Source organism: Chelonia mydas, chromosome 14 (genome assembly GCF_015237465.2).
Source record: "Chelonia mydas isolate rCheMyd1 chromosome 14, rCheMyd1.pri.v2, whole genome shotgun sequence".
NCBI classification, from domain to species: Eukaryota; Metazoa; Chordata; order Testudines; family Cheloniidae; genus Chelonia; species Chelonia mydas.
The window spans coordinates 38,500,941-38,516,529 of NC_051254.2; the positions used below are offsets into that span (position 1 = coordinate 38,500,941).

At 52.6% G+C, this 15,589-nt stretch overlaps 3 protein-coding genes across 9 annotated transcripts in view; 1 reads left to right on the plus strand and 2 right to left on the minus strand.

Annotated features, from left to right (window-relative positions):
- The window catches only part of LOC114022341 (zinc finger protein OZF), a 793,526-nt gene that overhangs the window by 277,552 nt on the left and 500,385 nt on the right, over positions 1 to 15,589 (plus strand). The gene's annotated exons all lie outside the window — the stretch shown is intronic.
- On the minus strand, positions 5,492 to 15,423 carry LOC119567577 (zinc finger protein 850-like). Of its 2 annotated transcripts, none has more exons than XM_043528013.1 (5): positions 14,351 to 15,423; positions 10,440 to 10,622; positions 9,794 to 9,920; positions 9,057 to 9,226; positions 5,492 to 5,676 (listed from the first exon to the last, which is right to left on the minus strand). In XM_043528013.1, the coding sequence occupies exons 1-5, from the start codon at positions 14,352 to 14,354 to the stop codon at positions 5,657 to 5,659; spliced, it is 504 nt and encodes a 167-aa protein (XP_043383948.1). In that variant the 5' UTR covers positions 14,355 to 15,423; the 3' UTR covers positions 5,492 to 5,656. The 2 variants fall into 2 exon arrangements, with proteins under 2 accessions (XP_043383948.1, XP_043383947.1); XM_043528012.1 differs by lacking the exon at positions 14,351 to 15,423 and adding an exon at positions 11,414 to 11,609 and having other exon boundaries at positions 5,492 to 8,765; positions 9,057 to 9,170; positions 10,440 to 10,527.
- The window catches only part of LOC102933342 (zinc finger protein 665-like), a 33,596-nt gene continuing 23,498 nt past the window's right edge, over positions 5,492 to 15,589 (minus strand). Inside the window, exon 4 of the transcript XR_006285705.1 lies at positions 5,492 to 6,165. The gene's annotated coding sequence lies outside the window, so the exon portion shown is untranslated. The remainder of the gene's footprint in view (positions 6,166 to 15,589) is intronic.

The following is a 15,589-nucleotide window of genomic DNA, read 5'->3' on the forward strand; positions in this document are numbered from 1 at the left end:
CTCTGCTCTAGCCCAGCCAGCTCCAGCTGACACAAAGGAGAGGACCTGGCTGCTGACTCCCTCATTGGCCTGCCTGCCCTGTCAATCAGCCTGACCTACAGCATTCCGCCCCCCGCCCCCGTCAGTCTCAGGGTCTTCATTTCTCATTGGCCCTTCCCCTTTCTTTTGGTGTTCGGAGACGGCCTAACTAATGGCCAACCCATTAAGTTTCAGTAAGGGGCCAACAATCCCCTTACTCCTATAAACATGAAAATCATAATTTCTTTATTGGCAGTTAGTAAATCCGCTGCTGTGAAAAAGGGTATTTCTATGTTTGCTAAAAATTTTCTCAACCTCTCAGCTAGCGACTCGGGTTGCCAATTTGGTAATATTTTTAAAATGGACACTCAAGTCGGAGTGCTGCAACCTCCCCTGCCCCGCCTCTGCCCCCCAAGGTCCCATCCCTGCCCCATCTCTTCCCTCCAAGGCCCTGCTCCAACTCCACCTCTTCCTCCAAGGGTCTACCCGCCCTCCACTTCTCTTTCCCCCTTCCCTGCCTAGGTCAGGAAGGGCTTGTCTGTGGAGCCGGGGCTGGGAGCTGCAGCTGCCCAGTGCAGGTAGGAGGCAGCCCCGGCTGAGTCGGGTCTGATGCGAGTGGTGACCGAGTGCCTCCCCACCCGCAGTAACTCGACTTTGGCTGTCGTCAGTAGATGTGATCGGACACTGTCAGGTCCCCTTTTCCACTGGACTTCATGGTTGAAAACCGGGCACCTGGCCACCCTAACAGCACCCACTGTGCAAGAAGTGCTGGGAACGCGTCAGGGACAAGTTCTGATTTCCGATGGTGGAGAAAGGAACCAGGGGGCAGGTGGGTTAGACTCAGTTCTGACCAGCAGGGAAGAATTCATTGGTCGAGATGAAATTACTGTAAAGTGGGTGCACAACTAAAGACTGCTCTCAGAGTAGTTATCTATGGTCTGGTGTCAAACTGGGAGGGGAATGGTGAGGGCGGGGGGGTGGGAGCCGGGGGAGGGAGAAGCTCCAGGTGGCCTCCCGCACTCTTTATGGGGAAGAGGGAGTGGAGGGCGGCAGCCCTGCAGGGAACGGGGCCTAGATGGGGAGCAATTCACACAGAGCTTGTAGGGCAGCCACGTTCCTGGGAGAGAGCTGCTGCTGGAGTTGACAGAGCGGGCTCTCAGCTCCCCACATTGCCCCTCCTAGGTCGGTGGAAGTGCTCCTGGTGAGGACACACCCCACCGACCCAAGGAGGACAGTGTGGACATCATCTACTGCACTCATTACTGGAGTGGTTATAAGTCAACCTAATACAGGTCAACTTAAGTTTGCAGTGTTGACGTACCCTTATAAACAAAAGGATTTCTCTCACCCAAAAGCTTTCAGCAGTCCAAGCTCATTGGAAAGCCTTCCAGCTCGGACCACTCCCCCAGCTCAATGATGCTCCTGTTGTCTTTCAAGGGATCTTGCTGCCCTGAGTAGACATGGGGCCGGAACCCCTGTCCCCGCTTCTTCTACTCGGATCCTTTATACTTGAAAAGTCTTTGCTGGGTCATGGGGTCAGGGAACTCCATGGCATAAGTGACCTACACACTGTACTACAGATGAATTGTAAGTTTCTTTGTTTACCCCTTTCTTCCTGTTGATGGAAATCTCAGAGAATCCTTTAAGACTCAAAATCAGGGGAAGAAATTTACCCATTTTCTTCTCAAGTGGCTAAACCGGCTTCGCTTCTCGCCTCATTATTCAGCTGTATTAGTTACAAAAGTTTTAGAATCATCATAAAAGAAAGAGAACGAAAGAGAAAACAACCTTCCCATCTACAAATGATCTGCACCAAACCTAGAAAAAGCCGGGGAGCAATTTTACCAATAGGTGGAAACGGGGCTATAAGATCTGAAGGTCCAACTGTGCTTTGAAGTTCATTGAGATTTCCCTGCCCACTCCAGGTCTGTGACACTTCCTTCTCCAGCCCTCTGGAGTCTGACTAAGATCACAGACATCAAAGCTGTGACTCCTAAGCATGGAGAGCCAGGGAGAGGGTGGTACGTGACACCGTGGGAGATGGAGGGATACAACGGAGGCAGGTTAAACTTTCCATGGCTGGGACAGAGGCTGCTGTGTGGAGAGAGGAGCGTGACAGTGAGAGGGGAAGGAGGGCATCTCTCGAACTCGCCCCATTACCCTGAAATAGCACAAAAGCGAAAACACCACATTTTACTGTCCCATCTCCCACCTTTTTAGCATCTAGTTAATTTTGGCCCATAAGGGATAAAATGTACAAACACTAAATGCTTTTCAGCACGGCCTGGAGCAATGCGAGACTATCTGGGAATGAGACAACCTGGCCCCAAAGGGGGAACTCAGGGACTAGCAATCACTCTGCTAATGGGAGCTTGGGGGTCAGAAACTGTGTTCCCTGCAGGCTACGCAGCTGCACTGCAGGCTATGGAGGGCCATGGAGGCAGGCAGGGAGAGGAGCCCCTCCCCAGGCTTGGCCCAGGTCCACTGGAGCTGCTGGGGAGAAGAACCCCTCCCTCAGCCCGGCCCAGGACCACAGGAGCCGCCATGGCTGGGGAGAGCTGCCTCTGACCTGGCCCCAAACTCCTGTGGTGAGAGAGGGCTGGGAGAGTCCTCTCTCCACTGCAGTCTGAACCCCAAACCCCTCATCCCCAGTCCCAGCCCCCACATGCCTAGCCAGAGCACTCACCCCTCCGCACCCCATCCCTCTGTCCCAGCCCTGAACCCCCTCTCACACGTCAACCTCCACATCCCCAGCCCCACCCCAGAGCCCGCACCTGAATCCAGAGCCCTCAACCCCTGCACCTCATCCCTGTCCCAGTCCTGAGCCAGTTCCCACACTCCGAATCCCTTGGCCCCGCCCCCACCACATTTGTTCTGTGCACCAATATGGAGATGATGAGTCACATACTGGTGCGTAGAACCAAATTCATTCCGCGCTTGGACGTAAAAACTGAGGGAACACTGGTCAGAACACATCAGATGCTGAGCGGGGTCCAGCAGAGCCCCCTGCCCCTGGGTGAAATACACAGCCACCTCCTCGAAGGTCACCGGCATCTGAAACAACAAGAGTCCCACACTCAGCACCTGCTGCCCCTGCCACAATCCCACTAATTATGGCAAAGAAAGAAAAGAGAGAAGGGCCAGAGTAGCAGAATCCCACAGGCACCCTGCTCAGAGCAGCCAGGAGGCTCCAGGGGCTGGGAGAGGGTGAGAGCTCTTTGTTCCCCCAGCACTCGGAGAAGGGGAGGGTCTTCTCATTTCCCACACGCCTGCCAGCCACAGGCTGAGATGGGAAGCAGAGCTCTGAGCCGGGGACGGGGACAGGAATCCCGACAGCTTCCCTTCATATTTCACAGCAACTGTTACGAATTATTCCAGTTAGGACACGTACAGCTCGTTTCTAAGCTGAGGCAACCAAATAAAGACAGACTGCAGAACGGGACCCCGATTACAGGTTACACAAAGATTATATACTGTTGGCAAAACATCCTGCCTGTGTGCCTGGGGCGGGGCGTGGGGAGAGCGGGCACCTAACCCAATAAACAGGCCTTCTCCTTATCTATCACCAATCCCCTGCAGCCACTTTCCCCCTGCAAAAACGCTGAATTAGCAGCTATTTCAGGCATGTCCGCTAGTTCCTGTCTCCTTTGTTTCCCTTATCTTGAAACTTTTCAGCTGTCCACTCTGAAGGATCCTCCTTCCTTGGTACGTGATGTGCTCACTTCTAGTTAATGGCCGAGAGGAAACCCAAAATGGAGTCACATATGCTAACTAGGTTAATTTCCCCTAACAATTATGAACAGGAGACTGCCTGGCAACTTTCCTACAACTTTCCTATGACGAGATAACTGGTTCTGTGGATGAAGGGAAAGCAGTGGACGTGGTGTTCCTTGACTTTAGCAAAGCTTTTGACACTGTCTCCCACAGTCTTCTTGTCAGCAAGTTAAAGAAGTATGGGCTGGACGAATGCACTATAAGGTGGCTAGAAAATTGGCTAGATTGTTGGGCTCAGCAAGTAGTGATCAATGGCTCCATGTCTAGTTGGCAGCCAGTATCAAGCGGAGTGCCCCAAGGGTCGGTCCTGGGGCCGGTTTTGTTCAATATCTTCATTAATGATCTGGAGGCTGGTGTGGATTGCACCCTCAGCAAGTTTGCAGACGACACTAAACTGGGAGGAGCGGTAGATACGCTGGAGGGTAGCGATAGGATACAGAGGGACCTAGACAAATTGGAGGATTGGGCCAAAAAAAATCTCATGAGGTTCAACAAGGACAAGTGCAGAGTCCTGCACTTAGGACGGAAGAATGTAATGCACCGCTACAGACTAGGGACCGAATGGCTAGGCAGCAGTTCTGCAGAAAAGGACCTAGGGGTTACAGTGGACGAGAAGCTGGATATCAGTCAACAGTGTGCCCTTGTAGCCAAGAAGGCCAATGGCATTTTGGGATGTATAAGTAGGGGGAATTGCCAACAGATTGAGGGACGTGATCGTTCCCCTCTATTTGACATTGGTGAGGCCTCTTCTGGAGTACTGTGTCCAGTTTTGGGCCCCACACTACAAGAAGGATGTGGAAATATTGGAGAGAGTTCAGCGGAGGGCAACAAAAATGATTAGGGGACTGGAACACATGACTTAGGAGGAGAGGCTGAGGGATCTGGGATTATTTAGTCTACAGAAGAGAAGAATGAGAGGAGATTTGATAGCTGCTTTCAACTCCCTGAATGGTGGTTCCAAAGAGGATGGATCTAGACTATTCTCAGTGGTAGCGGATGACAGGACAAGGAGTAATGGTCTCAAGTTGCAGTGGGGGAGATTTAGGTTGGATATTAGGAAAAACTTTTTCACTAGGAGGGTGGTGAAACACTGGAATGCGTTACCTAGGGAGGTGGTAGAATCTCCTTCCTTAGAGGTTTTTAAGGTCAGGCTTGACAAAGCTCTGGCTGGGACGATTTAATTGGGGATCGGTTCTGCTTTGAGCAGGGGGTTGGACTAGATGACCTCCTGAGTTCCCTTCCAACCCTGATATTCTAGGATTCTATGATCTATTAAGATTATAAAAACCAAGAATGTACTTTTCTGTAGAATACCATGATTAAATCGAGTCTTCCAGACTAGTGATTTAAATCATGATTTAAATCAAATCCACCCTGCTGCATTGCTGTGTGAACAACAAACCCCTCCACGCTCTGCTCACACACAGCCAGTAGCATTCAAACTCACTCCTGGCTGCACTGTACTGAGTGTGACTAGCCAGACACTCATGAAGTTACTAAATGACTCAGCAACATCAGCCACTTTTCTACTCCCAGCCTTGCAGCCCGGGAATCTGCATCTTGGACTGCTCAGTCTGTTCACTGTGCTGGACAAACTCAATAATTAGTGGGTCATCCCCCCACACAAAGGGGTCGGATTAGGTGACAGCCTTGTTCTCTCAAGTCAAATCCCCCAAACACTTCAAGGAAAACACACAGGTCCAGACAAAACACTAAAATCAGTTTATTAACTGAAAAAAGGAGGTTTTCAGGGATCACAAGGGAGAAAGATGTGAAAGGTCAAAACTAGTTAGTTCTTAGTACCCAGGACAGATTTCCTTCCCGCCTTGGTGCGTCCTCTCCAGTCCAAGGCCCCTGTGGCCTTTCAAGGCATAACCTTGACTTCTGTAAAGATGGGAGAGGAGTGGTGAAAATGGAGGCAATTCTCCCTTCTGCTTTTATACCATTCTCCTCTTTGAGGTTCAAGCTCCAGCCAGGGGGCCGGCAACAATCAGTCTGTGGCCAAAGTGAGCGTCCAGCCCTCCTTCTGGTGAATTGTAACTCTCTTGTTCACAGCTCCACAGCGGGTGAATGGCCGGCTAAGCAATTAATGGCCACTTAGCACCTAGCTGGTCTGCAGGTACCATTGTCTCTGAAGAGTTAGTCTTTGGGCGTTTTCCAGCTTTCCAGCATGTAACAAACATACAGCAAACTCTCAGAGCTCCATGGACAGCGCTGAGAGACACAGTTTAACAGGACAATAATATTCAGCACATGATAACTTTCCCTATGATACTTCACGAGACATACTTTGGAAAAGATTTATCCTTTTGTAATCGTGGTGACCATAAGAGTGTAGACCAGTGGTTCTCAAATGTGTTTCATTGGCCCCACCTTCTTTGTATGTGTGGTCATTTACGCCCCGCTCTCACAAGCACATATATGGCCACCTTGCAAAACACATTTCGGTGATTTCAGCTATAAACATTCCCTCCATCCTTCAGCCCCTAACCCCAGTGATTTCAAGGAGAGTGAGCTGGAATTGGGCAGGTGACAGGGGCGATGGGTATAATCACTAAATTAGCAGAATACAGGAACCCTTTGCATAAATTATTAACCTCTAAAAAGATATAGCTAAACATAGATCACTACAGTTACGCCTCTTCCAAGTCTTTAAAATGTTTTCATTTCAAACTCTAGCTTCATGAAGGTGGAAACACTTTTAAAATCTCTCTCTAAAAGTTGAATCTGAGTCAATTACATACAAGTTGCTTAACCCTTTCTTGCCATGCGTCACAGAAGTTTACATCTTGTGTGGATTCTTCCATGTTTAACGAGGTCTGACGTCCGTATGAAACTTTTCCCACAGTCCAAGCACTTGTGGGGTCTCTCTCCTGTATGGATTTTCTGATGATAACCAAGGGCTGATTTCCAAGTGAAACTTTTCCCACAGTCCAAGCACTTGTGGGGTCTTTCTCCTGTGTGGATTGCCTGATGATTAACAAGGTGTGACCGCCATGTGAAACTTTTCCCACAGTCCAAGCACTTATGGGGTCTTCCTCTTGTGTGGATTGCCTGATGATTAACAAAGTGTGACTTCCGCTTGAAACTTTTCCCACAGTCCAAGCACTTATGGGATCTTTCTCCTGTGTGGATTGCCTGATGTTTAACAAGGGTTGACCTCTCTGTGAAACTTTTCCCACACTCCAAGCATTTATGGGGTCTCTCTCCTGTATGGATTTTCTGATGATTACGAAGGGCTGATTTCCAAGTGAAACTTTTTCCACAGTCCAAGCACTTGTGGGGTCTTTCTCCTGTGTGGATTGCCTGATGTTTAACAAGGGTTGACCTCTCTGTGAAACTTTTCCCACAGTCCAAGCATTTATGGGGTCTCTCTCCTGTGTGGATTGCCTGATGACTAACAAGGCCTGATTTCCGCTTGAAACTTTTCCCACAGTGCAAGCACTTGTGGGGTCTTGCTCCTGTGTGGATTGCCTGATGAATAACAAGGTCTGACCTCCATCTGAAACTTTTCCCACAGTCCAAGCACTTGTGGGGTCTTTCTCCTGTGTGGATTGCCTGATGTTTAACAAGGTGTGACCTCTGCTTGAAACGTTTCCCACAATCAAAGCACTTGTGGGGTCTCTCTCCTGTGTGGACTGCCCGATGTTTTACAAGTACTGACCTCTGCTTGAAACTTTTCCCACAGTCAAAGCACTTGTGGGGTCTCTCTCCTGTGTGGATTGCCTGATGACTAACAAGGACTGATTTCAGCTTGAAACTTTTCCCACAGTCAAAGCACTTGTGGGGTCTCTCTCCTGTGTGGCTTTTCTGATGATAACCAAGGGCTGATCTTGAAGTGAAACTTTTCCCACAGTCCAAGCACTTATGGGATCTTTCTCCTTTGTGAATTGTTTTATGTTTAAGAAGGTTTGACCTTGCTGTGAAACTTTTCCCACAGTCCAAGCACTTGTGGGGTCTCTCTCCTGTGTGGATTGCCTGATGAGTTACAATGTCTGATTTCCGCTTGAAACTTTTCCCACAGTGCAAGCACTTGTGGGGTCTTGCTCCTGTGTGGATTGCCTGATGTCTAACAATGTCTGACCTGTGTATGAAACTTTTCCCACAATCCAAGCATTTATGGGGTCTCTCTCCTGTGTGGATTGCGTTATGTTTAACAAGGTGTGACCTCTTTATGAAACTTTTCCCACAATCCAAGCATTTATGGGGTCTCTCTCCTGTGTGGATTGCCTCATGAATAACAAGGTCTGACCTCCATGTAAAACTTTTCCCACACTCCAAGCACTTATGGGGTCTCTTTCCTGTGTGGATTACCTGATGTTGAACAAGTGTTGACCTTCGTATGAAACTTTTCCCACAGTCCAAGCACTTGTGGGGTCTCTCTCCTGTGTGGATTGCCTGATGACTAACAAGGACTGATTTCTGCTTGAAACTTTTCCCACAGTCCAAGCACTTGTGGGGTCTCTCTCCTGTGTGGCTTTTCTCCTGTGAATTTAGTGCTGACTTTGAACTGAAACATTTCCCGCATTCAACGCATTGAATGGGCTTGTCTACAGTGTGGCTTCTCCCATGGTTATTAAGATCTCTGAGCTTACTGAAGCTTTCCCCACTGTCCAAGCATTGAAATGGTTTCTCTCCCATATGGACTGTCTGATGTGTAACAAGTTGTGATCTCACAATGAATCCTTTCCCACACTCAAGGCAGTGCCAGGGTGTCTCTTCCTTGGGATTTGTCTGCTGCTCTCTGGGATTCTCGTCTCCTCCCCCACCGTTAAGAGATTCATCCACTTTCTTCCTGGGTTGGTTTATCAGAAGCCTCTCTGACCTGTGCCAATTTCCCCAGGCTTCTCCCTGATTCCAGCAATGGGAAGAATTCCCTTCAGCTCTTCCCAAAAAGGTCCCCTGTGGTTCCACTTCCCCAGGAGCTGCCTCATGATGATTCCCCTCCTTCTTCTCACTCGCTCGCTCAGCACCTGCTGGGAAAGACACAATCCAGAGAGGAGTCATTGGGCTGGGGAGAAAGAGGAATAGCACTGAGGGAAAAGCCAACACAAAGACTGAGCAATTGGATTCTGCCTCCACATCCCACCCTAACACTTATAAGGAAGGAGAGAGGGGAAGAGTGGAATGGCGTGAGCAATATCTGCTGACCATAGCCCTGCTCTCGGTGAGATGAAGAAGAACTGAGGGCGTTACTCACATCATATTTTGGGATTCTCAACTTTTTCCTTCATTCCCTAGATGGTTTCTCTGTCAGGCCTCACCTGTGCTGGTGCATCTCCGAAGTCTTCTGTCCTTGAAATCCTGGAGATCGGACACCCACAGCTCTTCCCCTCGTTCCAGCCGGGCGATAAGCTCAGGTTTGGGAATGGGAAATCCTGTGCAGAAGGTGAAATGAGTCCGGATCAGGGTGCATGGAGCATTGGTGGAGGATCTGTCACAAAGGACATTCCATGAGTGGATCCTGTCCCTGTGCTCTGCTGGAGGAAGGTGGATTCCAAGAGGATGGGAACAGGGTCACTGACCCCCTTGCACAGAGGACATTTTCTGGGGAGGTTAGTTGAATTATTACTACACCCTCACTAGGCGTTCCCAGGATCTGTGCGCTCTGGGGGCCTTGCTGACTCACACACAGGTCTGCACTTAAGCCCCTGCCTCTTTCTAAACCTGCACAGCCCAGAGCCCTCCCCATGCCTGGAGCTATTCCCAAGGAGGGAGATGAACAGAGATTGTATGTGCAGCCAAGAAACAACACAGACAAGACAATGCGGATTTATGCCCCTTTGAAAGCTGGAGGGGTGGGGATGGTTTAGCTTGTCCATTGGGTTTTGACTCCCGTGTCCCAGTGGAGAGGGCACTGATATGCATGTACTTCTCACATGGCAGCTGTGCATTATGGAACCCATTCGCCTCTGCTCGAACTGAGCAGGGAAGAACCTGACCACATTAAGACACGCAGACCCCACAGCTTCTAATAAGTGAGGGGACGGGAATCCCTTACCTAGCGAGGTCACCGTCTCGTAGTTCTCCTGCATGACGTCCCTGTAGAGGGCTCTCTGAGCGGGGTCCAGCAGAGCCCCCTGCCCCTGGGTGAAATAAATAGCCACCTCCTCGAAGGTCACCAGCATCTGAAACACCAAGAGTCCCCCACTCAGCATCTGCTGCCCGAGCCACAATCCCACTACTCATGGGAAAGGAAAAAAAAAGGTGAAGCTGTAGGAGGGCCAGAGTAGCAAAATCCCACCCCCACCCTGCTCAGAGCAGCCAGGAGGCTTCAGGGGGTGGAGAAGGTGAGAGCTCCCTGTCCGCCCCACGACACGGAGCACGCCAGGATCTTCTCATTTCCCACACGCCTGCCAGCCACAGACTGGTACAGGAAGCAGAGCTCTGAGCCGGGGACAGGGACAGGAATCCCGACAGCTTCCCTTCGTATTTCACAGCAGCCCCGGGCAAGTGGGGTCAGGCTCCAGCACTGGGAGCCTGGAAAATGTTCCCAGCCCTGCCGAGGTGGTTATATCCTGCCTGAGAACTGGGGGAATGTCTCCACCCCCTTTCCCTGCCACAATGGGCCTACTTAGTAAATCAGTAGGTTTATGAAACCCTGTCTCCTCCCTCCCCAACCCAGCAGCTCCCTGAAAATCCCCTACCTGAGCTGGCTCCAACACAGCCATTTCCCTTCTCTGTCCCCTGAAAGACTGGCCGATCTTTGGTGAAACGTGGACCTGATTCCTCAGCCTGTCGGGGCGAGAGGGAGGTTACAGAAGGGTCTTCTGTCCATGTCACACCCCGATTCCCCCCAGACTCTTCAGACCCTCCCAGTAACAGCATCTCTGAGCCAAATGCTAAAAAAAGGAAAGAACCAAAAGAGCCACTTTGGGAGATTTCCCCTCATTGCAGTGTAAACCCCTCTCCCTTAGCAATGGCTGCAGCCCTCTGGTGGCATCACCTGAAGAATGAGCTGCCCTGGACTCCCCGGCAGCCCCCAGGGACAGGCAGGAAGAGGCTGATCCCATTGGCCCATCCGCGCACCCTCCTGCCGGAGCCAGCAGTGACTCCGGTCTGACTCTGGTGTGGCTGAGATCTGAACCCTACAGGGAAATCAGACCAGGGCCCTGGGCAGCCCGCACCACTCAGGGCACACAGACCCCGTCACCACAGGGGTGTCTGACAATAACACACTCAGAGGCAGGGGTGTGTGTGTGTGGGGGGGGGGGGGGTGGCGCGGGTTTTTTCCTTGTAGCTTCTGTACCCTGAGGGGTTAGTCCCCTGATCGCTCCCAAAGCTGAGAAGAGCTTCTCTCCGCCCCTCCCACCTCGTGTCCCATGGGGCGGAGAAGCTGCCTTGGCATCTCCCCCCGCCCGCCTCCCCACATCCCCCCTTTCCCTCGCAGTGCCCCCCACTCACGTCTTCCCCCATTCCCGACCTCGCTCCCCTCAGCCCCACAGTCCCCCGATCCTCCTCCATTGCCCCATCTTCCCTTCAGTGCACCCCTGCCCCCATCCCAGCCTGCCCCCGGCATCCCCTGCCCCCGCCTCCGGCCCCTCTTTATCCTCCTCCCCCTGCAGCCCAGATGTGACGGGGGGGGCCCGCTGCAAGGGGGGGATGGGAGGGTCTCTCTTACCTTCCCTCCGAGCGGGGCCCCCGGGGCAGGGGCCGGGCCGGGAAGGGGCCCTGGCCGGGCTGGGGGCTCTGCCCTGGGAGAGGCTCCCGGGGAGCAGCGGGCAGGGCCCGGCGGGAGGTTCCCCTCTCCCGGCTGCAGCCCGGGCTCCGGGCTCCGGGCTCCCAGCACCAGCCGCCGGGGCTCGGGGATCTCGCCGGGAGCCTGGGAGCCGGAGTCCCCGCAGCGGCTGCGACTCACTTCCTGGGCCGGGCCTGAGCCCCGCGATCCTCCCCCCAGAGCCGCCCCCCAGCCGCTCTTGGGTCCTAGCGATAAACTCGCCGAAGGGTCAGCATCCCTGTGTCCGGCTCCTGTTACACTCACAGGCTCCAAGGTCACAAGGGACCATCATGAGCATCTTGCCCAGGGGTTCTCACGACCAGATTTGGTGGCCTCAGAGTGAGGCCAGCAACTCTCGCTGGTGCCCGCTCTGACACTTTCCCCTGTAATCCCAATTAACTTTACTAGAAACCAACAAATATGCACAGAGGTAAGAGGGGGAAACACTCCTCCTAGTGTGGGGAACTTTTCTGGCTTCTACCGAGCCCCAGAGGAACTGGAGAGCAAAAGGATCTGAGTCCTTTACCCAGAGGCCTGCATGACCTCGAGGACCCCACCCCCCGGCCCGCTTCCACTCTGGACCAGTAACCCCAAGGCTGGGCCCAGGGCTCCTGAGGCGCTTGACCCCCAATCTTGTGATCACTCAGGACAGCTGTCCCCATTCTGGGGTGTTCTCTCCACTCTGGATGCTTCCTTCATCATTGCACAGAGTTACGAACAAATACAATTTATTAAACAGCAAGTAATACAAAAATAAGGAGAAAACTGGGAAAGATGAAAGGAAAACATGTCAGCCCGCTCTGTAGGGTGGAACCCCAAACAACCCTCTCTGGAATGCCAGGGCAGTTCACAGTCTGTCCCTCCCACGTCGCAGGCCTCCTGCCAGGCCCTGGCTGTGCTGCAGGGATGCCCAGGTTTGGACACTAACTGAGGTGTTGGCCTCAGGCTCTAGGTAGTAGGACCCTTCTTCCTAGCGTCAGCTGCTTCCTGTCAGGGTTATGATCCCCCACCCAGTCTGGCCTGCAAGGCCTCTTGGCTGAGGGCCTCTCCTTGCCCTGGGCTCTTTGTCCAGGGTCCCCTTCGCTCACTGCTCCCGGCTCCTCCAGTTTCCCTCTGCCTCCAGCCCAGCCCAGCCCTCCTCTCTCCTTAGCCCCTCCTGCTCTGCTCTAGCCCAGCCAGCTCCAGCCTACACAAAGGAGAGGACCCCGGATGCTGACTTCCTCATTGGCCTGCCTGCCCTGTCAATCAGGCTGACCTAGAGCATTGCCCCCCCCCCCCACCCCTTGTCAGTCTCAGATCTTCATTTCTCATTGGCCCTTCCCCTTTCTTTTGGGGTTAGGAGACGGCCTAACTAATGGCCAACTCATTAAGTTTCAGTAAGGGGCCAACAATCCCCTTACTCCTATAAACATGAAAACCATAATTTCTTTATTGGCAGTTAGTAAATCCGCTGCTGTGAAAAAGGGTATTTCTATGTTTGCTAAAAATTTTCACAACCTCTCAGCTAGCGACTCGGGTTGCCAATTTGGTAATATTTTAAAAATGGACACTCAAGTCGGAGTGCTGCAACCTCCCCTGCCCCACCTCTTCCCCCCAAGGTCCCATCCCTGCCCCACCTCTTCCCTCCAAGGCCCTGCTCCGACTCCACCTCTTCCTCCAAGGGCCTACCCGCCCTCCACTTCTCTTTCCCCCTTCCCTGCCTAGGTCAGGAAGGGCTTGTCTGTGGAGCCGGGGCTGGGAGCTGCAGCTGCCCAGTGCAGGTAGGAGGCAGCCCCGGCTGAGTCGGGTCTGGTGCGAGTGATGACCCAGTGCCTCCCCACCCGCAGTTACTCGACTTTGGCTGTCCGGTCAGTAGATGTGATCGGACACTGTCAGGTCCCCTTTTCCACTGGACTTCATGGTTGAAAACCGGGCACCTGGCCACCCTAACAGCACCCACTGTGCCAGAAGTGCTGGGAACGCGTCAGGGACAAGTTCTGCTTTCCGATGGTGGAGGAAGGAACCAGGGGCAGGTGGGTTAGACTCAGTTCTGACCAGCAGGGAAGAATTCACTGGTTGAGATGAAATTACTGTAAAGTGGGTGCACAACTAAAGACTGCTCTCAGAGTAGTTATTTATGGTCTGGTGTCAAACTGGGAGGGGAATGGTGCGGGGGGAGGGGGGGCGGAGGAGGGAGAAGCTCCAGGTGGCCTCCCTCGCTCTTTTTGGGGAAGAGGGAGTGGAGGGCGGCAGCCAGCAGGGAACGGGGCCTAGATGGGGAGCAATTCACACAGAGCTTGTAGGGCAGCCACGTTCCTGGGAGAGAGCTGCTGCTGGAGTTGACAGAGCGGGCTCTCAGCTCCCCACATTGCCCCTCCTAGGTCGGTGGAAGTGCTCCTGGTGAGGACACACCCCACCGACCCAAGGAGGATAGTGTGGACATCATCTACCGCAGTCATTACTGGCGTGGTTATAAGTCAACCTAATACAGGTCAACTTAAGTTTGCAGTGTTGACGTACCTTTACAAGCAAAAGGATTTCTCTCACCCAAAAGTTTTCAGCAGTCCATGCTCATTGGAAAGCCTTCCAGCTCGGACCACTCCCCCAGCTCAATGATGCTCCTGTTGTCTTTCAAGGGATCTTGCTGCCCTGAGTAGACATGGGGCCAGAACCCCTTTCCCCGCTTCTTGTACTCGGATCCTTAATATTTGAAGTCTTTGCTGGGTCATGGAACTCCGTGGCATAAGTGAGCTACACACTGCGCTACAGATGACATGTAAGTTTCTTTGTTTACCCCTTTCTTCCTGTTGATGGAAATCTCAGAGAATCCTTTAAGACTCAAAATCAGGGGAAGAAATTTACCCATTTTCTTCTCAAGTGGCTAAACCGGCTTCGCTTCTCGCCTCATTATTCGGCTGTATTAGTTACAAAAGTTTTAGCATCATCATAAAAGAAAGAGAACGAAAGAGAAAACAACCTTCCCATCTACAAATGATCGGGACCAAACCTAGAAAAAGCCGGGAAGCAATTTTACCAATAGATGGAAACGGGGCTATAAGATCTGAAGGTCCAACTGTGCTTTGAAGTTCATTGAGATTTCCCTGCCAACTCCAGGACTGTGACACTTCCTTCTCCAGCCCTCCGGAGTCTGACTGAGATCATAGACATCAAAGCTGTGACTCCTAAGCATGGAGAGCCAGGGAGAGGGTGGTACGTGACACCGTGGGAGATGGAGGGATAGAACGGAGGCAGATTAAACTTTCCATGGCTGGGACAGAGGCTGCTGTGTGGAGAGAGGAGCGTGACAGTGAGAGGGGAAGGAGGGAATCTCTCGCACTCGCCCCATTGCCCTGAAATAGCACAAAAACGAAAACACCACATTTTACTGTCCCTTCTCCCACCTTTTTAGCATCTAGTTAATTCTGGCCCATAAGGGATAAAATGTACAAACACTAAATGCTTTTCAGCACGGCCTGGAGCAATGCGAGACTATCTGGGAATGAGACAACCTGGCCCCAAAGGGGGAACTCAGGGACTAGCAATCACTCTGCTAACGGGAGGTCGGGGGTCAGAAACTGTGTTCCCCGCAGGCTACGCAGCTGCACTGCAGGCTATGGAGGGCTGTGGAGGCAGGCAGGGAGAGGAGCCCCTCCCCCGGCTTCGCCCAGGTCCACTGGAGCTGCTGGGGAGAGGAACCCCTCCCTCAGCCCGGCCCAGGACCACAGGAGCCGCCGTGGCTGGGGAGAGCTGCCTCTGACGTGGCCCCAAACTGCTGTGGTGAGAGAGGGCTGGGGGAGTCCTCTCTCCACTGCACTCTGAACCCCAAACCCCTCATACCCAGTCCCAACCCTCACATGCCTAGCCAGAGCACTCACCCCTCCGCACCCCATCCCTCTGTCCTAGCCCTGAACCCTCTCTCACACGTCAACCTCCACATCCCCACCCCCACCCCAGAGCCCGCACCAGAATCCAGAGCCCTCACCCCCTGCACCTCATCCCTGTCCCAGTCCTGAGCCAGTTCCCACACTCCGAATCCCTCGGCCCCACCCCCACCCCATGAATTTTGTTCTGTGCACCAATATGGAGATGATGTGTCACATA